Consider the following 27,824-nt stretch of genomic DNA (forward strand, 5'->3'; position numbering starts at 1 on the left):
GATGCCCCAAGAACTGCTTTTTGTGGTTCATTCCAGTCTTAGTATATTTGATAATCATACATATAAGTCATAGTAAGTCAACAATTTTTCTACAGATGAAACCATAAAGTGGTTTGATGGAACTCCCACAGACCAGTCGAACTGGGGCATTCGGAAGCCAGAGGCGGACCATGTCAAACCCCATCTGTGTATTGCCCTGAGGATCCCCGAAGGAGTGTGGCAGTCATCTCCATGTCAAGAAAAAAAAGGATTTATATGCAAAATGGAAGCAGGTGGGTAAAGTCAGAGGATAATTCTTCATTTTGATTCTACCCTGACTAATGTTGACCCACCTCTTTAGCATTTCAAGCGTTGAAAATGCAAGTATTCGGGGAATATTCAGATTCTGACATTATCATCTTGTTCTACATCAAACAAGTCAGAGGACATTTCAGCTCCTTCTTTCTCTGATATCAACAAAAAAATCATTATAAAGACTATGACTTTCCTGTGTCATCCTCCTTGTTCAACTAATGTGCAAAAAGCAGTTTAACCTCAAACAAATGGAACTAGAAATGTTAAAAGCAACTGCTACTGGTACTGCTAGTACCATTCTGGCAACTGCTACTCAGAAATGTTAAGATTCATCTTTGGTCCCAGGAAATATGATCAAGGCCTAGGTATTCTTGTTGTGGACTAATGGATGTGATTCTCTGTTGCTAGCCATAATATGTTATAAAAGTCATATTTTAACTTCATTGCGAGCTACATAGTTTGTGGTGATAAAAAGAAATAATCATTTTAGAAATCTAAGCCAGAAAATTCTAGTCAGTTGCCAATAATACAGAGATTTCTAAGATAGGATGTTAACAATGAACATTAACAGTGGAAAGGTGTTTTTAATAATAATCACAACATTTCTAGATGCCAGTGTTGCAGAGAAGGAGGAACCTGCTGATGAAGATTTCAGAGAGGAGATAAGGTTTTGGAATCCCAAAAGATGAAGAGGATAGAGGAGGGAAGGCATATTAGACAAAAGTCCCAGCATGACTAAAGCCAGTGATTGAGAATGAGCTCAGATTGGAGCAAAGGGCTCATATTAGGTGGTGATGAGAATAAAACTGGACAGTAATGTAGGATCCATTCACAGAGAGTATCAGTTTAGAGAGCTGAACTTCATGGTGAACCTGACAGGGAAGCCCTATGTGCTCTGTAGACACTTGCAGTGGAATCACACTCATATGGATATAAAGGGAGGCAGTTGTGATTTGAGTGACAGAACAAGGAACATGAGGAAGAATAGAAATAGGAAAAGAGAATCATCAGGATTTGGTGATCTGATTAGAGACTGGGTGGGAATGAAGGAGAAAAAACTGGAAGATGTCGGCACCAACATTCAAGCCCTAATAGTGTGGAAAACAGGACTGAGCCTAATAAGTAGTGTGCCCAAGTGATCAATAGCATTTAAGTATCAAAAACAAATCAGAAACACCTTGCGTCTATACAAGACTTTAAAGCTTCCTGTAATATATAGGATACCTCTTTCGTCCCTCATAGAATTTTTTTTTAATTTTTTTTAATGTTTATTTATTTTTGAGACAGAGGGAGACAGAGCATGAGTGGGGGAGGGGCAGAGAGAGAGGGAGACAGAATCTGAAGTAGGCTCCAGGCTCTGAGGTGTCAGCACACAGTCTGATGTGGGGCTCGAACCCACGAACCATGAGATCATGACCTGAGCCGAAGTTGGACGCTCAACCAACTGAGCCACCCAGGCGCCCCCCTCATAGCAATTTTTAAAGCAGTGAAGCAGATACAATATTCCCATTTTACAGATGAGAAATGTACTTGATCAAACTGAAGCCCACAGTCCAAGTTTTTTGACTCTACATGGTCCTTCCATATCTGCCTACTGCATGCATCTTGAGAATAAATATTCTTTTAACAGCTTCTCTTTAAAAAGTATCTTCACATGGGACACCTGGGTGGCTCAGTTGGTTAAGCGTCTTGATTTTGGTTCAGCTCATGATCTCACCATTAGTGAATTAGAGTCCCATGTTGGGCTCTGTGCTGACAGCTCAGAGCCTGGAGCCTGCTTTGGATTCTGTGTCTTCCTCTCTCTGCCCCTCCCCTGCTCACGCACGTGCCCACTCTTTCTCAAAAATAAACCAACATTAAAAGCTAAAAATAAAAAAATAATAATAACTCTAAAGTTTCTTCACACACATATAACATATGTTTTTAATAGTATGATGAAAAATTATATAGTATTATTTTTAAATTGCAAAACAGGTTTTGTTAATGTGGTTTTGCTGTTGGTGACAATGTTAATGTTTTAAGTGTATAAGAATGAATGGGCCTAAGGACTGCACCAAGGCACTTTCTCCACTCACAAATCATTTACTGATCTTTCTCTGGGTCATTCAGAAATGGAGAATCATCCATTTCTCTGGATCTTTACCTAGAGGAAAAATAGCAGTGTTCAAACTTTGAGACAGAGTCTACTTGAAAGAGATACATTTTTACTGTAGAAAGTCGTCAAATGGGAACCCTCCAACTTTTTGAGTGGAAGAGCTATTTTTTATTCATTTTTCAAGATTCTTAAGATTGCAAAGGTGAGAAAGTGCTGAGTTTAGAATCCTTCCCTGGAGGTAAAGAGATTATCATTGCTGGACAAACTCCATCTCATAGCTTAACAAAACTGAGTTCCTTGCAGGCAGGGACTATATTTTATTCATATTTTTATTGTAGCGTAGTGCTGAGACTAGATGGAAAATTTTCAGCTTAAAAAAAAGAGCAGTGTATGTGTTTGTGAGCAATAATAATGATTATAATAAATCAGGGGTCAGCAAAATTTTCTTGTAAAGGGCCAGACAATAAATAGTTTAGGCTTTGGGGGCCATATAGTCTCTGTCACGCTGCCACTGTAGCATGAAAGCTGCCACAGACAATACATAAATGGATGAGTGTGACTGAGTTCCAATAAAACATTATTTATAAAAACAGGCACCAGATCTGATCCATGAGCCATAATTTGTTGAACTCTGCTACAAATAATAACATAATTTTGCTGAATTAAAAGAAAATTTTAATCTCAGGTGGGTTTTTTTTGTATTTGTTTTTAGATATTCACACAATAAAGGAGCACTCAAGAAAAGGTAGGTTTGAAAATTTTGATGTCTCTTAGAAATAATAAAACAGAAAGTAACTGTGTGGCAGTATCTATCTTAATTCATTGTCATTGAACCCTTCCTTTGTTTCATCTTCTTTCAGGACCAAGTCACAGCATTGTACCTCTTGCGGTAGCACTGACACTGATAGTAATTCTGGCAATTTCTGCACTTTCCTTCTGTATATACAAGCACAACAGAGGTATCTTCAGGAGACTTGCAGGGTTTGGGAATCCTTACTATCCTACAACCAACTTTAGTACAGTACATTTGGAAGAAAACATTCTCATTTCTGATCTTGAGAAGAATGACCAATAACAATGAGTCCAGAAAATGCCACAGCCATGAGGATAATAAGAAGACTATAAGGGGAGTCTCCCCTCATTTTCCTTACAGACCAGATGCCGCTATAATGTAAATTGTGTCACTATTTAATTACTCTTAAAGTGATTACTGGTTTTGAACTGTAACCAAATCAGATGTGTCTTGATTTACTCATTTCCCCAAACTGTGATCTATTCTTAAAAAGGGGAAGTTATACAATGGCTACTATTCAGAAAACAAGAACTATTAAAAATAACTCCCTCTTCAAGACTCTCAAACCAATGTGAATGGCTTACTGAAACTTTAAAAGAATTTTTAGCCTAATCTAGCATCTATTCAGACATTTACCCATACTCATTCCATTAAAAGAGAGAGAGGGGAAGTAAAACAAATTTCAAAACTCTAGACCTTATACAAGACAAAAAGTTAAAGGCTTCTGAGAGGTTTTCTTGTTGGTTTTTTAATTCAATCATTTTAACACAGGATTTAGAAAACTAATTTCTAAGCTTAAAACTCACACATTCTGGTCTCTAAACTAATATTTACAGTGATATTTGTTTTTATTAATTCTGAGTTCTCAAACTAAAAAAGAAAAATTACCTGTCTTTAAATAGGAAAGACCTTGGTTAGCAGCACACTTTCATAAGCAACCATATAATGTGGCTTAAAATCTTCAATTACTGAATGATGACTACATTTGATGTTTAAATATATAGATAAACTTAAAGGAATTTATCAAAATCTTACTATTGTTAAAACTCATGGTTTTTATTAAAAACTAAATGTTAAAATAATATATAACTCTCTTAACAATTGAAAGATATAAAATATAATTTGATTTTAAAGGGGAAAAAATGAAGATCTGAATTACAGTCCCATTAGAACCACAATATAGGATATATTGAGAAGTACTAAATAAATTACTCTCCAATCATAATCTAGATACCTTTGTTATATAAATGAGTTTATTTGGGGTATTCTATTTAGTAAATTATGGTTCTTAAGAACCATCTCTGTGTTGGACTAGTTAGTGCAGTTGATAAATTATGGTTAATAGCATAACACTGTAAATTAAATATCACAGATTTGACTTTCCTACATGAATTTATGATATGGGAAAGTGCTTTCATAATCAACATTTAAAAGTTTACTGAGTACATAAATGTTTATTGCATTCCTACTAAGAACCAAGTACCATTCTAGAAACTAGACATATTGTGGTGAGCAAATTAATGAGAACTCTTGTTTTTATGTCACTTATTTTCTGAGAAAAAAGTGAGAGCAAGCCAGTAAAGAAATGCATAAGTACAAAATTCCAGGTGGTTATGAAAATTAAGTAAGGTCTTGTGATAGAGAGGAACTGGGGGAATCTCAGGGCCTCCCCTGAAGGTGCATTTTAATTATAACATCCAGTTGCCTTGAAACTAACTAGTAGCCACTAGTCATGAGGTGGAGCTCCAGGAGAAAGTGTGAGTGAATTGCTAAGTGAAAAACCATCATCATTAGAAATGTAATTTAACGAGCATACCCTAAGAAAGGAGTCCTTGTGGCCTGAAACAATTAATACAGCTTCCAAAAGCAGCTCTTTGTTACCGCTGTGTAACTTACACATTAGGACAATCTACTTCCATAATTTTTGTAAGTTTTAAGACTTCATTTTTTAAAGGATATTATATTGTGTGGCAGTTGAATATTTATCACTCATAAGAATAATTGGCTTGAACTAACCAGGTGGTATAAAAGTCCGATTTAACAATCTGTCAAATGAAATTAAAGTTCTGTCTTTTCAGTGGGATTGGTAAAAACTGCTAATCAATTATCCTTCTAGTTGAGTTATATTGAAGTGGAATAGTTACACGTAACAATTTGACAAAGTATGTCATTAATAAAGTGCTTTTGCAGAAAGAGACCATACTTCTTTTTTTTTTTTTTTTTTTTTTAATTTTTTTTCAACGTTTTTTATTTATTTTTGGGACAGAGAGAGACAGAGCATGAACGGGGGAGGGGCAGAGAGAGAGGGAGACACAGAATCGGAAACAGGCTCCAGGCTCCGAGCCATCAGCCCAGAGCCTGACGCGGGGCTCGAACTCACAGACCGCGAGATCGTGACCTGGCTGAAGTCGGACGCTTAACCGACTGCGCCACCCAGGCGCCCCAAAGAGACCATACTTCTTGTCAATGCTCTGTACTTTGCTATTTAGTATTGAACTGCATCTCTGGGGAATCTGTCCCCATGGACAAGATCATGCAGTCCTTCCCATTACTGAAATAGAAAGTATTGAAATATTATGTTTTATTTATATATGTGCACTTAAAAAAAGTTTTTCCACATCTATTTTTAATCTGCACTAGATTTCATAGCTATGGCATGAAAAGCAAAGAAGCATTAGGGTCATAAACTCATTCACACATAATTAATGTGCCCCCCTCCAAAAAAATCAATTGTTATCCATGACTCTGGGTAATGGAAATCTTAGATTTTACAATTAAACATATCTTACACTTTTCCAATTCCAACAGTCTTCTTTGAGTTTAAATGCTTCTTCAATTGAAAGTTCCACTTCTTACCAGGGGTGGGTTAGATGGGGTCTTAGATAAACAATATTTTGGAGTTTCCTTTTCCTCCTCAAAATGGTGATGGATATATGAGAATTTGTGTCATTGTAGTACTTGGGGAAGAAAGTGATAACTTACTGTAAATGTGTGTTATCTCTGTCCACTGAGGGTAGTTGTCTGGCCCCATTCCTGGGAACAATGCAGGCATCAGCTATGAAGTCTGTAGTTGGCGCAACCTGCCCTCTATTCTCTTAGATTTGGCTCCATCCTGGCTCACTCCAGCACCGTCTTGTCCCTGGAGTACCGGCTGTGACTCCCATTCAATTCTCTACCTGAACACTGCTGTTATACAAGGCCACTTCACATCTACAGTAGTGAGACGTATATAGCACCATCAGTTACTCTATTAGGGGAGGCTAAATGCTCTAGCAAACAATCCCAAAACCTCAGTGGCTTAACACACCAAAGGTTTACTTCTCATCCATATCAACAATGGGTTTGCAGGAGACAGAGAGCGACAGAGCATGAAAGGGGACATTGAATATTTTTAAGGAGTTCAGTTTCCAGAATCTTTAGCCTTCATATATATTCTTTCTTAGAACTAACCTTCATGCGAACACCTGTGAGATCATAGTGTCATGCTGGTTCTTCCTTTCTACTTCTCTTGCACAATGCACAAATGCTTATCACTACCTAAATAATAATAATAAATAAAAAAAAACAAACAAAACATGGCTTTCACTCCAAATCTTGCTATGATGCTTTATCTTGGAGAAAATCCTCCATGGCACCAAACAAAGGGAAAAAAACTTAAAGTCAATGAAGCTTCTTTTAATAAAGGAATTATAAAACCAGTGTAGAGCCTCATGTCTTTCCCTGTGTTCATACATTTTTCTGTGAAGGATGAAGTGATGAGTGAGAAATTCCATGTTGCAATATTCTAAATTAATATGCATTATACAGTGGAACAACAGGAATGATAACTACTTTTGTTTAAGACTTTATCTCACCCAGCCCCTAACTATTGTCAAAGAAGATATTTCTGGAAAGAAATTCTGGTGAAAGCAAAGAGAATGTCGATATATATAAGAACCTGACATCTTACTTTACCCTGATGAAAAGCTTATGACAAAGATGTGTGCTTTCTCTGTATTAGATTTCTAAGTGAAGGTAAGGTAGAGATATATATTTTTTTATTTTTTAATTTAAATCCAAGTTAGTTCGGGGCGACTGGGTGGCTCAGTCAGTTGAGTCTGACTTCAGCTCAGGTCATGATCTCATGGTTCATGAGTTCAGGCCCTGCATCAGGCTCTGTGCTGACAGTGCAGAGCCTGGAGCCTGCTTCAGATTCTGTGTCTCCCTCCCTTTGCCCCTCCCCCGCTCATGTTCTGTCTCTCAAAGATGAATAAATGTTAAAAAACAAAAACACAAACAAAACAAAACAAAAAACTTGCTCATTGAATTGAAAAATTGAATCAGATTTTTTCTGAATATTTATTTGTCTTATTTGGCTCAGGGATTTGACCATGAAGATTGGCCTCACCAATTAAGTTTTATGATGAATATTTTTCATTAACTAAATAATCTAATTTGCAACTCTAGTGTCATGATTAAATCACATATTAAGATAAAAACATTTTAATAGAAAAATAGTACTGACAAACCTATAATGATATTAACAGTATATCATTTTCCTAACTTTACTTGGTATATCAGATGAAACAACAGTGCCTATGAATGAACAAACCCCCTTTAATTCCTATCTACTTATATGAAGTTTATACGAAGAAAGTTTTTATATTAGTCAGGATAAGTTATGGGATGCTATGGAAACAAGTAAACCCTCTGTTAATGGTTCAAAACAATACTCAAAAATTAATTTTCTGGTCATAGAAAGCCTGCTATGGTTCCATGGATTCTCCAGGGAAGTTCACATCCAAGCAATAACTCAGAGATCCAGACTGCATATTCCTGCCTCTGGAACATGGGGCTTTTTCATGGTAGGAAAAAGCAGTAGAACTGTTAAGTTCCTGGGTCCTTGAGCAATACATGGCACTTCCACTAATATATCACTAGCCATACTAGTCACATGGTCCCACCTAACTGCAAGGAAGTCTGACAGGTCTCCCAGTGTGCTCAAGAAGAAGAGGATAACCAACAACTATGAGCACCAATAATCTCTACCAGAGTTTCTCAGCATGTATAGCTAAAAAATAACAACAACAACAACAACAATAATAGAATTCATGCTAAACCCTGAGTTATTTTAGCAATTTTATTTTATTTATTTATTTATTTATTTAATTTTTTTTTAATGTTTATTTATTTTTGAGACAGAGAGAGAGCATGAACGGGGGAGGGTCAGAGAGAGAGGGAGACACAGAATCTGAAACAGGCTCCAGGCTCTGAGCCGTCAGCACAGAGCCCGACGCGGGGCTCGAACTCACGGACCGTGAGATCATGACCTGAGCCGAAGTCGGACGCTTAACCGACTGAGCCACCCAGGCGCCCCTGCAATTTTAAATTAATAATAATTAATTTCATTGTGATATATCCATTTCATTAAGAGATATATTACCTATAATATTTAGTTTGATATATGCTCATTATTAACTGTTGTAAATATTTATGTTGTTCTAATCAATTGTGTACTAATAAAAATTGACATGACAGCTCAATATAGAAGAAAATGTATAACACTTAGAGCCTATGTTCACATGGAAATTTTAAACATAATTTTAATTTATATACATACTTTTTACTATAGGCCAATATGACATGGTGATGAGTAAAATATTTTTCAAGATTAAAAATATATTACATTAGGATAAAATTCTGTGGGCAGATTGGAATGGAAATATAAGACTAAGGAGAAAAACAAAACAATGTCTCTAACTGCCAAGAGCTCGTCTGTGTGTATTTCTGTTTTTAAATAGATTCTGATGGAATTCAAATCATTAAGGAATCTTCAGTCAAAGGAATTAGTGCTCCCCAGAGAAGTGGCTGATTCCAGGTCTGGGGCAGGAAAAATGCAAGATGAAAGTGGATTATCTTGTGGTCCCAGAAAGTAAGAAAATGCTCACAAAAAGATAAGGTCATGTCCAAAGGACACAGGAACTAACCTGACAGAGTTCCCAATGGCTAACATTAGAACAATTTCAGTATAAAAATATTGATAGTATTTGATTGTAACTCATAAAATATAAGCCCATATTGATAAAAATAAACAACTGAACGAATAAATAAATTAAGGGGAAAACGATTCTTTTCTTCAGAAGAAATACAACTCATAAGTGTAGTAGGAATAAGAGAAACAAAAATCACCATTAGGCAAACACAACAGTAATAATTTATATAGGCAAGATCCACCAGTGGGTGCTAGAATTAGTGGGTGACCGTTTGCGGAGAAACAGGAATTTGCATAGCCTTAAAGTATTACCCCCAAGATAGTCACTAATTATAATGGGAAAGTACTAACTTTACACTACAGAAACCGCTTTAATCAAATGATCAAGGTTAACATAAGCAGTAATTAGCCATTTCAGCATCAAGTACTCCCTAATATGATGTCCTCAGAAGGGCACATGACTTCCTTGGTACCCTCTTCAATAATGCATAATCTTAATTTAATAATAAAAAACATCAGACAAATCCAAATGGAGGAACATTTTACAAAATGACCACTTGCAAAGTGCTGGGTCATAAAAGTTGAAGGAAGACTGACAAAATGTCACAGCTTGGAGGAAAATAAGGAGACATGACAACTAAGTGCACGGTGGAATGCTGGATTTGATCACGGAACAGAAAATGGACATCATGGACATGTGAAATTACAATAAAATGTATAGTTTAGTTAACACAGTATTATACTAGTACTAATGTCTTAGTTTTGATGATTGTAGTATGGTTATGTGAAATGTACCATTAGGGCAAGCTGGATAAATGGTATACAGAATTCTCTGTATTATATTGGCAACTTTTCCATAAACCTAAAATCATTCAAAATAAAAAGTGAAAAATCTGCTATGATATGAGAGCCCCTTGGAGTGTCATAACATTTTTACTTTTCAATGCCATTATTTATAATATGCTGTAAATTGCATCCTACTTATAAAACATTTTTAGATGTCAACTTGGAAATGTGGGAAGAGATGTACATCTTTTTTTCAAAATTCTTTTAGGAAGTATGCAAACACAAACATTGGAGGACTGCTACTCTTTGACGTTCTTTCTCTCCTGTCCCAAATAAGAAACAAGCAAAATCCATCTTTTCTTCAGTCTGTCTGATAACTCTCCTACTGGAGGTTTTGGACCGAGATATGTCTTGCTGTGGGCTACATTTACTTGCATTTGCTCTCTTTTTTCCACACTCTTCCTCACTCCAGATCTTTTCAGGACTTCTCATTCTCTCTCTCTCTCTCTCTTTTTTTAAATTTTATTTATTTAATTAATTAATTTATTATTATTATTATTTTTTAATTTACATCTAAGTTAGTTAGCATATAGTGCAATAATGATTTCAGGAGTAGATTCCAGTGATTCATCCCCTATATATAACACCCAGTGCTCGTCCCAACAAGTGTGTTCCTTAATGCCCCTTACCCATTTAGCCCATCCCCCCACCCACAACCCCTCCAGCAACCCTCAGTTTGTTCTCTGTATTTAAGAGTCTCTTATGGTTTGTCCCCCTCCATTTTTATATTATTTTTGCTTCCCTTCCCTTCTGTTCATCTCTTTTGTATCTTAAATTCCACAAATGAGTGAAGGACTTCTCATTCTCTTACTCCTGCTTATCCACTACAACCTCATGGTTTAGTCTTAATGACAGATATTTCATAAATGTTATGTCCATCATAATTCTCATTGTCAACATTTATAAGAAACTTGAAATATAGTATTTATTACAATACATGGTTGGAATCTCCAGTCCCTCTTCTTACACCTCTCAAAACAGTGATTGATAGCAGAGATGGGCAAGGCCAAATCCAGAATGATGCCTGTTGTTGTGAATAAAGTTATTAGAACACAGCCATCCTCCTTCATTTTCACACCATGTATGATCACTTCCAGGCTACCACAGCAGAGTTCAGTGGTTGTGACACAGACCGAGTGGCCCACAAAGTCTGCATTTACCATCCGACCCTTTATAGGAAAAGTTTGCTGACCCTAATATAAAGAATCAAAAACCTAAAATAGGTGATCCAACATACTTTGACATGTCCTAGCAAGCACTATTATATATATGGGCAGCACTTCAGCGTATCACTAAGCAATTCTGATCAGTAAACATTTATTGACAGCCTACTGTGGCCCAGAGAGGGTCTTAGGCTCTGGCACTGGAAATATGAATAAAATTGTCTCTGTTCTCATCAGACCTTAGGGGCAGAGGAATACATAAATAATAAGTGCAATACGATGTGATACAAATAGTAACAGGAGGACCAGAATCAGAAAAAAAGAACACTGATTAATTCTGTCAGATAAAGAGGCTTAACACGGAGAATAATGCCTATCAAATAGGAAATTTTAGATGAAAAAGCTTTCTTTGACATTTTTTTTGAATTAGGAAAAAAGTTTTCAGTTTGGGGCTAACAATGAAGAAGTGGACCAAACTGCTGTATAGCTAACTTTTGAATCTTCAGAAAAAAGACAGTCACAAGAATGGCACAGGTTACTACCTCTATATTGTGGCTAAAGCCAACTTGTTTATAGTGCTTCCAAGCTATTACAAGAGTGAACTGGAAGATGTGAGTAAATATGCATTGCCCATCATACCACAGCATTCAAATACTAAATTCTGTAAACAATTTCAGGTTAAAAATCTATATATCATGTGTTATATGAACAAAATAATACCTACCATGGCTCTCATAATTCTTAGGCATAAAATTCATGGCTTACACTAAAAAAACCCTAAAGCTTTTATAATTGAACTTTAGAAATAAACATTTAAAAGTAATATATATTTTAGAAATCTTGACTTAGCTGTTAATGGTTCTCAAAATCCTGATAAACCTTATGATATCTTGGATTATTTACAAGAATTTATAGCATTTAGAGTTTTGCATCTGATGTTTACAACTGAATATAAAATGACTGAAAACTCAGATTTGTTCATTCTTTGTGTTATAAGTTTGAAGTACAATAGGGTATGTGGTTTTTTAAAATTCAGTTATGTTTATTGCAGCATTATTTACAATAGCCAAACTATGGAAACAACCCAAGTGCCTATCAATAGATGCATGCATAAAGATGTGGTATACACACACACACACACACACACACACACATACACACACACTGGAATATTACTTAGCCATACAGAGAACAAACTTATGGGTCCCAGAGGGGGATTAACAGTACACTATCATGATGAGCACTGAGTAATGGATAGAATTATTGAATCACTATACCACTATATAACTATATAACACTATATAACACTAATATAACATATAATATGTTAACTATACTGGAATTACAATTTTTTTAAATAACAAAAAAATTCGGCCACAATATTTAGTCTTACACAAATGGCCAATATTTTAGGTATACTTATAAATATGTTGAACCATATGTTTCATTTAAGTCAATTCCATTATTGTTACATTTTAAATCTTGTAGAGAAAAATCAACAAATGTTCCTAAATCTGAAATGCTAGATAAAAAAATTGAAAATCTACGTGTGCTTATAATGCCTAATGAAGAATTATAATTGCAGAAGAAAATCCATGACTAAAATCTCAAAATGATTCCCATGTATACCAGTGACCTTCTTTACTCAGTTAATTAACACAAGCACTTGCTTCTTGCAGAGCACTTTACTGTAATTTAGAACAAATTAGGTAAAAAAAATCATTGAAATGCTGTTTTCTTCACACCATGAAGTGAACATGGTGGGCCCAAGTTAACTCATTTAAAATATTGTCATCCATTTCTTGTAATTATGAATAGCAATACTATTTTTTTGCAAAAAACAAAAAAAGACATTCTGATCTATGCTATTTTTAATTTGTTTCCTGTGCTTCTATTTAATAATGGAAATTGATTTTAAAAACTAATATAAAATGCCTTTCTCCATCTCTCCCATTAAGTGTTTCATTTACATTAAATTCAAGCATGTATGTTTTCCTAGGCATTTTTCAGATAAATATATTATGAATTAATACGGCAAATTATAAAGAATTTGCCCCTCTCCTAATCCTAAAATTGTGACTTTATTATTGTTTCCACATGGCATTTTGTGAATTAACTTGAGCTTCTTTAGCTCCAACTTAGGAGATGATGTCCCCAGGAGGTTATTTAAACCTTACTCTTTACCTTCTCAGAGAGCAGACCTGGGTGGAGCTGGAAACCCAACTCAGAGATGTAGGAATCAGTGGGATGTTTGCCCCTGTAGACTTTGAGGAGACAGTGAGACCCAGAGCCAGAAGGCAGAACCAGGGAAAACTCACGAAAAGGGGAAGGGAGGGCTAGGGACTTAAAAGGAAGCGTTACCTCACTGTCACCAACGACTTTGGATTTCCTGATTCAAAATGCGGTTCTATGGAGACTAATGAGAAATTTGTTCAAGAATGAGCATATCTGAAAGGATAAATGCACCTCTATGTTTATCGTAGCATTATTTACAATAACCAAATTATGGAAACAGCTCAAGTGTCTATTGATAGATGAATGCATAAAGATGTGGTACACAAAGCAATCTACATATTCAATTCAATCTCTATCAAAATAACACCAGCATTCTTCACAGAGCTAGAACAAAAAAATCCTAAAATTTGTATGGAATGAGAAAAGACCCCGAATAGTCAAAGCAATCCTGAAAAAGAAAACCAAAGTTGGAGGCATCACAATTCCACACTTCAAGATGTACTACAAAGCTGTAATCATTAAGACAGTATGGTATTGGCACAAAACAGACACTTAGATCAATGGAACAAAAGAGAGAACCCAGAAGTGGATCCACAAATGTATGGCCAACTAATCTTTGACAAAGCAGGAGAAAATATCCAATGGAATAAAGACAGCCTTTTGAGGAAATGGTGTTGGGAAACTGGGCAGCGATGTGCAGAAGAATGAACCTGGACCACCTTATACCATACACAAAAATAAATTCAAAATGGATGAAAGACCTAAACATAAGACAGGAAGCCATCAAAATTCTAGAGGTGAAAGCAAGCAAAAACCTCTTTGACTTCACCCACAGCAACTTCTTATTCAACACATCTCTGGAGGCAAGGGAAAACAAAAACAAAAATGAATTACTGAGACCTCATCAAGATAAAAAGCTTCTGCAAGGCAAAGGAAACAATCAACAAAACTAAAAGGCAACCAAAGAAGATATTTGCAAATGGCATATCAGATAAAGCATACAAAATCTATAGGGAACTTATCAAACTCAGCACTCAAAAAACAATCCACTGAATAAATGGGCAAAAGACATGAATAGACACTTTTCCAAAGAAGACATCCAAATGACTAACAGACACATGAAAAGATGCTCAACATCGCTCATCCTCAGGGAAATACAAATCAAAACCACAATGAGCTACCACCTCACATCTGTCAGAATGGCTAAAATTAACAACTCAGGCAAGACAGATGCTGGAGAAGATGCAGAGAAAAAGGAACCCTTCTGCATTGCTGGTGGGAATGCAAACTGGTGCAGCCACTCTAGAAAATAGTATGGAGATTCCTCAAAAAATTAAAAATATGGGAATGCAAGCTGGTGCAGCCACTCTGGAAAACAGTATGGAGGTTCCTCAAAAAACTAAAAATAGAACTACCCTACAACCCAACAATTCCACTACTAGGCATTTATCCAAAGGATACAAGTGTGGGTTGTGGGGGGGATGGGCTAAATGGGTAAGGGGGACTAAGGAATCTACTCCTAAAATTATTGTTGCACTTATATGCTAACTAATTTGGATGTAAATTAAAAAAAAAAAAACAAGTTAAAATAAAATAAAATAACAGTTCCATATGGTGCTTTTGGAAATAGAAAAAAAATTAAAAATAGAATTACCCTATGACCCAGCAACTGCACTACTAAGTACTTATACAAAGGATACAGGTGTGCTGTTTCGAAGGGGCACATGCACCCCAATATTTATAGCAGCGCTATCAACAATAGCCAAAGCATAGAAAGAGCCCAAATGTCTATCGATGGATGAATGGATAAAAAAGATGTGGTATATATATAAAATGGAGTATTACTCAGCAATCAAAAAGAATGAAATCTTGCCATTTGCAACTATGTGGATAGAACTGTAGGGTATTATGCTAAGTGAAATTAGAGAAAGACAGGTATCATATGACTTCACTCATATATGGAATTTAGGATACAAAACAGATGAACAGAAGGGAAGAGAAGCAAAAATAACATAAAAACAGGAAGGGGGACAAACCATAAGAGACTCTTAAATACAGAGAATAAACTGAGGGTTGCTGGAGGGGTTATGGGTGGGGGGATTAGCTAAATTGGCAAGGGGCATTAAGGAGAACACTTGTTGGGATGAGCACTGGGTGTTGCATGTAGGGGATGAATCACTGTAATATACTCCTGAAATCATTATTGCACTATATGCTAACTTGGATCTAAATTTAAGATACATACATACATACATACATACATAAAAGGAAGATATGGTACACACACACACACACACACACACACACACACATACAGAATGTAATATCACTCGGCCATACAAAAAGAATGAAATCTTGCCATTGCAACAACATGGATGGAGCTAGAGAGTATACTGCAAAGTGAAATAAGTCATTCAGAGAAACACAAATACCACATGATTTCACTCATATGCAGAATTTAAGAAACAAAACAAAGGAACAAAGGAAAAAAGAGACAAAAAAGCCAGACTCTTACCTATAGAGCAGGATGATGTTTACCAGAAGGGAGGTCGGTGGGAGGATGGGTGAAGGGGATTAAATATAAATATATTTATAAAATTTATTTATTTATAATTTATTTATATTTATTTAATTTATTTATAAATTTAATTTATTTATAAAAATAAATAGGTGAAGGGGATTAAAAGCACACTTAATCATGATGAACACTGAGTCATAGATAGAATTGAGTCACTATATCATGTACCTGAAACTAATAATACTGAATGTTAATTATACTGGAATTAATATTAAAAAGAAAAAACAAGAATAAACATGTCTGGATAAATGTAGTGTTTACCAAGGCCATAGGCACAAATAGTCCTCAAGCAAAAATTCATCTGCTCAGACAAGAAATCATTTTACTCCTGTTTTATTCCAGATGACAACTAAAAGTGCAAAGGAAAACCAGTGTCTCACATGTTGGCCAACAGGGGGTGATCCGAATGAAGTAGTGCCTCCTGGCCACAGAGAAGGATCAGAGAGCTAGTGACATTGGTACTCACAGTAGAAATTCCCTGGAGTTGATACTACAACTTATACTTCCCAAAGGAAGTTTAGAGAGAAATACTGAGAAAGAAGGCTTACTTGTTTATGTATTGCCTTAGAAGATAATCTGTTATTGAACTGCATATTAATAAGTAAATGTAATGTTACACTTCAGTAATAAACTGCATTTGTTAAGAAGTATACTTCCATGGATGGCAGCCATAATAATTATCCTATTGTTGTTATCATTACTCATAATCCATTGGAAGCATTCTCATCTAACTCGGTTGGGATTTAGTCAGGGAATCAAAAATATCAGTTAAAGCAAGGAATCACAGAAACTGATACATGCACACTTAGCATAAACATTTTATTTTCTACTAGAATACATAAATACACATTTTCCACAGATCTTTTGGTGTAGACACAGTATCATTCATTTCAATATGGCTTCCTGTTGGTCTCATGCATAAAGCATACCCATAGGATTTTGTCCACAATCTCTAGTTTCAGTGTCTTTAGTGCAGTGAAAATTTAAAGATAGCTCTAGGCAAATATGAGTGCAAAGCTTTAAATTTTTGTAACTTTCCACAATATTTATAATTGTCTTCTTCAACAACAGAATTAGCTATTCACCTATTTTGAGTCTCCTCAAAGCTTTAACTGAGTTTTCATTAGAGAATTTTCTTTTTACACTCATATTTTATACTTTTAAACTTAATTAAACTATAAAATTACAATACCTAGCACCAATTGGCATAAACAGATTTGGGAACAAGCACAACCAATTTATGTTAAGCCAATGAAGGAACTGGTGGGAACATCAACCTTGCCCCCACCCGCCTTAAACAGCACATTTCACAGATGGCTTGGCTGATCCAGCACGGCGGCAAAGTAAGTTGCTTCTTCAGTGGTCAGTGGTTAGTGACTGAGGTTTACAGCAGGCATAGGAAGACTTTCTCTCAGAACTTAACTCTGGAATCTACACAGAATGGATCTGAGCATAAATAAGCAAGTCATCTTAAAAGAGAAAATATCTTCCCAGGTTATCTGTCTAGATTGTAACTTGATTAAACATGTATGAGGAAAGAAAGCAAGAAGGTGCTGAGGAAAGTGGTAGGGAGGGGAGTCCGTCCCCTGTGTAACCAAGCTCACAGACAGATCTTCAGCAGTTTTGGGGAGAAAGGGACTTGGGTATTAGACAACGTGTATTTCTACTTCCAATGGCAAGGCTCCTGGGGTATGGCCCAAGAATTTTACGGTTACAAAGGCATCCCTGGGTGAGATGAATATATTATTAGACCAACTTAACTTGTGCTCTACACATAACTAACTTTATTCCATTTCCATGCCCAAAATCTCCAGTTAGGATTTGGGTCCTCAGTGTAGGTTTGCCTACTAAGGAGAGAATGTCTGATCTCCCAGACTTTGAGTATGTTAGGCCCTAGGAGAGGGGTTGCCTATGATAAAAGAAATGGCTTGTGACTATGAATAAATTCCCATGCACTTGAGAGAAGGTGCTAATTGTGCAAGTACTCATCTTAAATTTCTAATGGTAAATTAACACACTGGCATCGTGATAGCTACTTCAGTCTCCTGTATGATTTTGTAGGATCAATGATGGCTCCAGATTGTCACTGTTGGAGGTGTTCAGGTGTGGAAAGGGAATCTTGACCCAAAGGACTTATCCTGGTGCAATGATGGAAGGAACATGTGCACAGTGCTTACTTAGATGGCAGAACAACCCTAAATTGGTATTATGATTTCTACCTTGGTTTTTGTGGGTGTTTAGTTAGGGGGAACCAAGGCATGACATCCTCTGGTCCCAAACAAGAGTGAGTTTCTCTTAAAATCAAGAACCAGATCCTGGAACACAGTTGTGATCTTCAAGGTCCAACCCATCTCCACTTAGCCTCCATTTTCTGTGATGACAACTAGGCCTCTTCCACCAGCTCTCATTCCATTTATCTCATGGTAGTATTTGAAGGACCACAGACCAAATTCATGCACCTTGTTTATCCTGGTTTCCAAATGATGAAAATAGGTTTAGAAACATTCTTCTATTTGACCACTGGGTGATACATGGCTAATTTGTGGCAAAGTTGGATTCAGAACCTGATCTCATGATTACTGGTTCTGAGCTCTTGTCAGTAGTTTGTGCTACCTGCAGTTTGATTAATTACAGAGTGCTACAAGAAAGGTGGAGGCTTAAAGGAACTGGGGGCATGGTAGACCAAGGACAACTAAAGAGGCCATGCTATTGGGCCGTAAAATCAGAGAAGGGTAAATAGGCTTCTCAGCTAACTCACACAACTGGGAAGGTGACACATAGTTGCAATTCTGCTTTGGAATCCAAACAGGTCTGTGGAGCAGGGAAGGAGCCCCAAGGAGAGCTCTAACAGTGGGGAGCTGAAGGAAAGAAGTATAAAAGAGGGAGAGTTAGGAACCCCAGAGGAGCGCTACAGATTACCTGACAAACAATTAAAAGCAAATTACCTATTTGCTTTTTCTGATGAATCTGACAAATGGCAAGACTTCCTCCTGCAGTCCTGGATAGTAGCAGGAATTGGGTTGTTTCTGTCTTGTTCCATGTTCCTAAAGACTAATGCATTCTGGTTAAAAGCTAGTAAGCTGCAATCCAAACTGATTAAACATATCAGACAAGCAGCTCTGAAAGTCACATAGCCCCAGGAAACAGAATTTTGGGAAAAGCCTTTTTATTAGTAATGACCGGAAAGCAGAAGAATGGGAACTGGAAGACCATTGAGTGTAGATTCTAATAGGTCACAACCATATCAGATACAAATGCAGTCTCTTAGCATCAGTCTTGTTCCAGTCTTGTATGTGTGCTGGATATTCCTCCAAATCCACACCCCACCTGTCTTCACCCTGCTCTGTGCCTCAGCCTAGATCACTCAGACTTCCTTGTCCTGTAGCTTCTATGGGGTCCAGTTCAGTGGGACACTCCAAAAGGAAACTCAAAGGTAAGAAAAAAGAAAGGTTTGCATTTTAATCTCCTTGGCTCCCTCTTGTCTTGATGTAACGTAACAGTGGCCACATTCCTCCACTGAGGCCATAGCCCTCATTGCACTCTGCCCTGCCCCCCCCCCCCCCACACCTGTAGTGTTTTCCAGACCCAGGAATGGCAAAACTACTTGCTTCTCCAGGCCTCGGTAGTAGCAGCTCCCTGCTGCATGGAGTCCCTGGGTGCTTCCTTTAACCTTACCACACCTTTATAAATAGCCCCTTTGTTAAAGTCTCTTCAATTCCACATCTCATGAGCCACCCATTTCCTGGAGGGCCCTGATACAGCAAACTTGCAAACATGGGCCATGCTTTTGATATTGTAGTGGCTCACACTTTAGCAGTCTTTATTCTCCACCTTTCGGTTTCATCTTTGTGTGAAGCTTTTCCAAGACAACAACATAAAATTCCAATTAAACACATGTTCAGCCCTACTAGACTCTAAAAGCAAGCATGGTAAATCACTCCCAAGTAAGCCATTCTTGGGCTAAAATAGGAGTGGACACTGTCAAGGGAAAAAGGGTTATTAGAAGCCCAAACTGTTAAATTATACTTTCATGACTGAACACAACTGTAATCCATATTATTATTTTAAATTACACTATAAAAAGCATTCATTTATCGCCTTTCCAAAACATAGTGATAATATATTACCAAATTATCAAGGGTTCTTTATTAAAGCTCTTGAATTTGATTTATAATGCATGAAGTAGCTTATCCTTGAGAAAGATCTACTAAAAGGTATACTTAGTCTTAAAGCTCGTGAAATAAAATCTCCCTCTAATCAGCCACCAGAAAGCTTCCGCTTCAATGCTTTGTTGATACTGGTGTCAGCAGGACATTAAAAGCTTGAAGCTTTTTATGTTTGATCAAACACCAACATTATGCTGAAGCAGAAATATTAATTCACAGAGTGAAGCTTCCAAACCTCTACATTTCTCCTTCATCCTTTCAGACCTTCCCCCCACCAAAAAAAAAAAAAAAAAAAAAAAAAAAAAAAGGTCACATCAAATCAGAGGGTTTGGGAACAAAAAAGAGACGGACATTTTGTGAATGTTAGGTATACACAAAACCACTCTAGAACCCAAGGGAGAAACAAGCACTAAAATATACTTTTTGAAAATGCCAATCATATCTAAGAAAGAGGAAAGTAACTGGTACCGGGAAATAAGATGGTGACATGGTTATTATTCTCATCTCATAATGAGAATTGGAGTACCAGAAGGGGTCAGGCATTTGCCCCAAACTTTCAGCTAGTGTTTGGGGCATGTGGGATCACTGTCAATCAGATCGTAACACGACAGTCCCTTCCTGAATAAAATCTCTCTCAACAAATAAATAGGAAGCCTCAGAGGTTAAAGGAAAAAATTATTTTTTTCCTCACAACTTTAATTTTGTTTCATCACTGTGATTCTGAGCCTTCCAAAGAAAGTTTTTATTATGCTGCCACATTCACAAAAAAACACTCAAGGGAACAAATTGAATTTTAAGTGTGTCTTAGAAGCCTGCAGCAAAGTGTCAACAATAAAAACAACGTTCTCAGAAGATTATTTACACAGAAGAGCCCAAGAAGTATTTACACTGACATCTATGCAGTTGCTATAAATACTAATCTCAATAACTTCCAATGGTTCTCTCCCTCTCTTAAATACACATACATCCCAAAATGTAGAATTACTGCTCTTGCCATAGTATTTGGACACTGTACAACCTGTCATATGCCTACCATTACTGTAATACTACTAAGGCATGCACATCCTAACAGATCAATGGATTTTTTTTGACAGATTGATTAGGAAAATAAGATTTGGCACCGTTGTTTCTAACAGGCATACAGGTAAGCTGGTGAAATTAATTGCTGACATGGAGGTACACATATGCACTGGGGAAAAGGAAGGAGGCACAAAAGGACACTTTTGTTTGTTTGAAAATAAAATTTAAGGGAGTTGAAAAAACAGAAGTTGTCTACCTCTTATTGCACAAGTCCTTATTGCCATAAATCTATTGGACGAAGCTAGGCATCACAGGAGTACTATACATCAGACCCGATGAGAAATGGAATTCACCATGACATTATAACCAAACGTCATTCTTAATGAAATATTGGATCTAACTGAATTGTCAATATTAGGGTCCTGGGGCAGATTTTTCCTCTGATCAAAAAAGGATTACAGCCCCCAAACCATACCTGGTGATTTGTTTTGCCATGCCCCTCCCCAAGTCAAAGAAAATGGTTTTCTAAACAGATGGTTTTCCTAGTCAGTAGATGCAAGGCTTGAAATTCAGTGCCCAAAACAACTATCAATGAGTAGCATCTCTTAGCCTAAAGATTTTGGCCCAAAGTTCATTTTTATGAAGTTTTAGAGACTGGTTTTGTTGATGGTAGACAAATATTTTGGCCACCTCTCATCCCTGAACACCTTTCCTGACAAGCTCACTCCTAGCCTCCCTTGCAGCTCAGGAGCAGGACTGTGACGCAGGCTCCACCAATGAGATGCACATGAGTGAGACTTCAATTCAGAAGCAAACACCATTGCCGTAGGCTGAGTAATGACCTCCAAAGATGTCAGGTCCTAATTCCTGGAACCTGTGAATGTTACTGTGCATAGTAAAGAACTTGTAGATGTAATTCAATTAAAGGTATTGAGATGGGGAGATTAACCTGCATTATCTGGGGGGCCCTGCATGAGTCACATGTATCCTTTAAGAGGAGGATGGAGGAAATTAGATATACACAAAGAGGAAAAGACAATGTGAAGACAGAGCAGAGGGGGATTCAAAGATGCTGACCTTAAAGACTAGAATTTTGCAGCCACAAGCCAAAAAATGCTGGTAACCATCGCAACCTGTAAGGGACAGAAATGGATTCTCCCGCAGAGCTCTGGGGGAAGCACTGCCAACACCTTTCCTGATTTCTACCAGTGATATTAATTTCAGACTTCTGGCCTCCAGAGTTGTGACAGAACAAATTTCTTCTCTTTTAAACCACTCAGTTTGTGTTAATTTGTTACACAACAGGAACTAACACCAACATGAAGGAACGGGCCCTACATGGAACCCATTGTGGTGAGACTGGGCAGCCACAGAGAGCTTCCAGAAGCAGTAGCGTCTGAAGTTCCAGGACTACCTTCACGTACAGGGTAAACTGCAGCACCGATGCCCAAAGAAGTGTGGATGAGGAGTCCTTTGGTACAACTTATGCACTGCCTTGGCTGTGTAGTCTCTGACCCTCTCAACAAGTCTGTGAGCTGTTTAACATGCTTTCATAAATTCCTTTTCTGCTTGAACTAGAGTAGATTAGGTTGTTGGCACTTAAGAACCATAGATATAACAATAATTAAATGAGATTATCTTAAACATGCTGGGTTATCCTTACCTACAACAGATCACATATGAAGCACTCTCTTCTTTCCATGTATCTATCCATGTAAAATCCAGTTAAGCTAAGAAGTGAGGGGAACCACTGAGTAGAAAAGAAAAGGAGATGATACAAGGAACACATTTAATTCAGTAAGAATAAATTGATTGAGTTACTGTACTCAACCAAAATAATGAGGAGCTAAACCCAATCCTTGTCTTTGAGGAGGCAAAAGATGTAGTTTAAAGATTATGGAATATTGTAAGTGAAATAACAAATATACAGTTCCTGCCTTGGTATCTTGCCCTATGGTTTAGTTCAAAAACATGCTTCTCTCTAGGGCCCTGCTACCCCAAGGGTGGTCCAGTACCCTCCAGCATCAAGGAGGAACTTGTTAGAAATATCAAATCCCAGGAGCTCCTGGGTGGTTTAGTCAGTTACGTGTCTGACTCTTGGTTTCAACTCAGGTCATCACCTCACGGTTCATGAGTTTGAGCCCTCCACATCGGGCTCTATGCTGGCAGTGCAGGGACTGCTTGGGACGTTCTCTCTCTCTCTGCTCCTCCCTTAGAATAAAAACAAACTTAAAAAAATACAGAAAGAAATATCAAATCCCAGACCTCAACCTTAAGCAGATTTAATGAATCAGAATCTGCATTCTAACAAGATGCCCAGGTGACTTATATGCATATTAAAGGTTGAGAAGTACTTCAAATGGGGACTAGGAGGAGGACTTCCTAGAGGAGGTGGCATTTGATTTGGCACTTAAGGTGATGCTTAGGTTGAACTATGGAGAAAGACACTTCGTATAAAGAAAACACGAGGCTTCAACGACATGGGACATGACTGTGGTCATTAAATGTTAAAAAAGAATCCCCCCTAAATGGGATAAAGGGGAAGTAGGTTAGAATCAGATTGTAGGTGGCTTGAGAGTCAAGTTCTAGGGTTTTCTCATTAGCCTGGAAGCACTGAAGGGATATGAAGGGGCAGGAGAGAGGATGATATAAGCAAAAATGTGTTTTAGGAAATTTAATCTGACCACGTGTCAAGTTGATTCAGAAGAACAACTAGAGGTACGAGCTCAGTAGGGAGCATGTGACAATTGTTCAGGTGACAACAAGGTAATGACAGCATCAGGGAAAGGAAGAATATGAAATACTGGTCTTGAAAAAAAAAGAACTTGGTACTGTTAATTTGGAGATGTGAGGGATGGCATAGATAGAAAAATACAAAGTCTGGGTGTTCAGCAAGAGAGAAATTTAGAGGAGAAATGGGTTTAGTAGCAACATAAAAGTTGGTGAGTCTGAGTTTCACTCTTGTTCACTTTGATGCATTAGAAGGACATGCGAGGGTGTGCATTTACAAATGTGAACTTAGATCAAAGCTCAGGAGAGAAGTTGAATCTGGAAAAAGATTTAGGAGAAATTGGCATAAAGGTGATTACTGACACACAGGCAATAGTTGAGCTTGCCAGCAAAAAGTATGGATGGTAAGAAAAGACAGACATGGAAAGAGCCAGGAGGAACACCTTCATCGAGGGGGTGGAAGGAGGAAGAAAAGAAAATGTACTCGCCGCAGATCTGCAGAGCAAACCACAGAACCCAACGAACTCTGCCTCATCTAAGCAGAAAAGGAGTCTGTTGACAGGATACTGGGCTTGCTTTCAGAGAGCAGGAACAGGAGAACTAGCCTCAGAAAACAAAAAGGAACCAAAGGAGGCCAGCAGCCGCTAGCCAGGACAAGCTCACGCAGGCCACAGCAGTAATCAGTAAGAACACCAACACAGTGCTGCCCGCAGGGCATGCCCAGCAGTGTTTAGCTGCACCGTTGCTCTGGGTAGGAGACTTCTAATGCTACTTCCACCTGTAGAAATGATTTCTGACTGTTGCAGGCAGGAGCCTCTGATTGCCAAGGCACAGGCCATGAGCCAGCACACTAGCAGCTGGGGGGGTAGGGAGGAAGGGGAGAGTTAGGGCTTCCACCCCACCCTTGGGTTCTGCCTGCTTCCACACCCCTGCCCCAGCGATTTCTCCAAACAGACAGGGGTCAGGATGCTAAGCAGCCAAAAGCTGATGGATGTTCACTAGAGCAACCAGGAAGGAAAGGCAGCAGAGGAATCAGAAGTGCAGTCTCATACGACAAGAGAGAGCAGTTTTCACGTGATCACCAGTGGCAAACAACCAGGGATGCCAAAGAGGATGCGGGCAAACGGTTCCCGGAACAGGCTATTGTGGTCACCTTGAAGAGGAAACAAGCCAGACTTTAAGAAAAAAGAGGAGAGAGACAAGAGTGAAGTGACAACATGGAGGCTACATATAAACATATAAACTATTCTTTTGTGTGTGTGTGTGTGTGTGTGTGTGTGTGTGTGTATGTGTGAGAGAGAGAGAGAGAGAGAGAGAGAGAGAGAGAGAGAGAGAAGATGGAAGGAAAGATAACCAAGAAAGGTAGTTGTAGAACAGGGGATATTTGAGCACATTTCAGACCACTATGAAGAAATCTGTAAAGAGGGTGATTGAAAATTCCAGAAAAAATACAAGAGCCAAATAAGATCCTAGAGGATGTGGGAGGGGTTGGGATTGAAGACAAGCTGGTGGTGATGGAGGGAGGTGGTTAGAAGAGAGAATGGAAACAGGGACAAGCAAATCTTGGTGCAGTTCCTTTACTTCAAGTTAACATTTATGATGCGTCTATCGTAAGTTAAGTGTCATTCTGGGAATTGTGGCTACAGAATATTGGGAAGGCAAGCCATGACCTCAAGAAGCGGATAAGCTACCCACATTAAATGAGCCGTTATGTTCATTCAATGTTAAATATGCTGTAACTTTAATAGTTTTAACTGCAAATATCAATGAAAACAAGCTGGAATTTAATAGGGTCAAACAAGATACAAATTGCTAGAGGAATTCAGGGCAGGAAGCAGACACTTCCAGCTAGGAATGTTTCAAGGAGGAAGTTGGCTCCTAAAGAATAAGTACACACAGCAGGAACGATGAGCATTTGGTGGGTCTGCCAGGCCAAAAAAAAAAAGGGGGGTCTACACCATAGCACACAAAAAACTGGATGTCAGAGTAGACATTTACCAATTATGAGGCTTCCCAGCTTCTGAATCTCTTATTTGAGGTTCCTTCACCTTACAGACAGAGCTGTCACTCTAAAGCTGGAAGTCCAGAGCCTCATTTTCCCTGCCACCTTTATATCTAGGACAGAGGGGCATGGATTCATCAGTTAGGCAAACTTGCCTCTGAGCTCAGCAATGGCACTGCACTTGACTTTGTGGCATAATTTTTCTTGTTTCCTCTCCACTGTCTAGATTGATTCCCAGAGCCTGGTTCTCCAGCCTTCCTAGCAAGTCCACAAGCTATCTGAAATCTTTTAAAGAAATTTCTTTTCTTTTAAAAGTAGCTATATTTTCTTGGGGCACCTCGGTGGCTCAGTCGGTTAAGCGTCCAACTTTGGCTCAGGTCATGATCTTGCAGTTCGTGGGTTCGAGCCCCGCATCGGGCTCTGTGTTGACAGCTCGGAGCCTGGAGCCTGCTTTGGATTCTCTGTCTCTCTCTGCCCCCCTGCCCCACTCATGCTCATATTTATATTTATAAATATATATAAAACATTAAAAAAAGCAGCTATATTTTCTTTATTTTTCTTGCAACCAAGAATCCTAATAAACAGCTATGATAATCCTGACTAATATTGATATGATCATGAAAAAGCTCATAACCTAGCTTAAATGAAGAATGGGGTGGGGTGACATATCAGCCTAGGTTATGTCAGGAAAACAGAAAGCTCTCTAGGCACAAGTAAAAGGGGATTTTATTTAAAAAAATACTGGATTATACAATCTCTTACGGTCCAGGGGAAAAAAGGAGAGAAAAGACACTGCTAGAATTTATGAAATTTAGAAATGCATACATTGTAGAAACCACCACTGAGGATGTCAGCACTCAAGTAGGTGGTTCACAGGAGGATGTATGCCTGGAAATCCTGGCAAGGCTGCCTAGATGTCTGCTATCTGCAGATGCTCATATGCTTGTCTGGAGCAGCAGCTGAAGAAAAATGGCATCTCCTCTTCTACCTGCAAATCTCAACCCAGTGCCTCTCACAGGATTCTGAATTGAAACTCCACAGGGAGTCTGAGAAATGTAATTTTCAAATTTCCAGTGCTGCCATGAAGGAGAGCATTTAGAAGGATGGACATTGGGAGGATGGGAGCTAAGTGTCCCTGCTGTGAAGGTTCAAATGCCTAAGTGCAAGTCTTTTATCCCTTTGAGATTTGGAACTCTCCTACTCTCCTATATCCGTCAAGCCAGTAATCTCATTGAGACTTCCAGGACTCTGATCCCTCGATTTTCTTCAGTCTGTCAGGTCCCTCCACCTTTCTTGCAATCTTTGATTCCCTTGCCGCCTTGTCCACCTTGTCTTTGATTCCCTTGTCCGTCTTGTCCATCACTGTCTCTCTATACAGTATAAAATTCCAAAACTGTACCAGCTCCCATTCCCCACAGCTATTGCTTAAAGCTTAATAATAGTCCTATCAGGTCTGACTATTACCTGTTTTCTCTCCACCCTCCACATACTCTAAGCAATGGCCTTGTCTCCTACTTCACAGAGAAAATAAATAATGTGAACTTGGAATCTCCGCTGCCTATTCTTCCTCCTCCCCACATAAAGCCTCCATACTTATTTGCACCTTATTCCAATTCTTACCACCCTCCTCCCCCTGTAGCGGAGGCAACCTCCTGCTGCTGAACTTCCCCCCTGTGCTCTAGATCCTTAGGGGTTTTGTCATCCTTATTATCTCTCTTGCCTAAATGCCTCAAATTCTCTTTCCTGCCTCATTCCCCTCACCATATAAAAATGCTCAATTCTCACCTTACACTTGGCCATTTATTTACTTTTCTTTCTGCTTTTATCCATAGGCAAGATACCTGGCTTCCTGCGACAGTAGTTCTCTGCCCTCAGACTCCATCTCCACTAATTTGCCTCATGCCAGGAGACATTATCGCATGTTATTTAAG

At 38.1% G+C, this 27,824-nt stretch overlaps 1 protein-coding gene across 1 annotated transcript in view; it reads left to right on the forward strand.

Annotated features, from left to right (window-relative positions):
• Positions 1-5,379, forward strand: part of PLA2R1 (phospholipase A2 receptor 1) — a 121,329-nt gene extending 115,950 nt beyond the window's left edge. The window contains exons 28-30 of the mRNA XM_078451212.2: positions 96-272; positions 3,102-3,134; positions 3,250-5,379. Of these exons, the coding sequence (XP_078307338.2) occupies positions 96-272; positions 3,102-3,134; positions 3,250-3,464 (425 nt within the window). The 3' untranslated portion in view covers positions 3,465-5,379. The remainder of the gene's footprint in view (positions 1-95; positions 273-3,101; positions 3,135-3,249) is intronic.
• The last annotated feature ends 22,445 nt before the right edge of the window (positions 5,380-27,824 follow it).

Source organism: Panthera onca, chromosome C1 (assembly GCF_046562875.1).
Source record: "Panthera onca isolate mPanOnc1 chromosome C1, mPanOnc1 haplotype 2, whole genome shotgun sequence".
NCBI classification, from domain to species: domain Eukaryota; kingdom Metazoa; phylum Chordata; class Mammalia; order Carnivora; family Felidae; genus Panthera; species Panthera onca.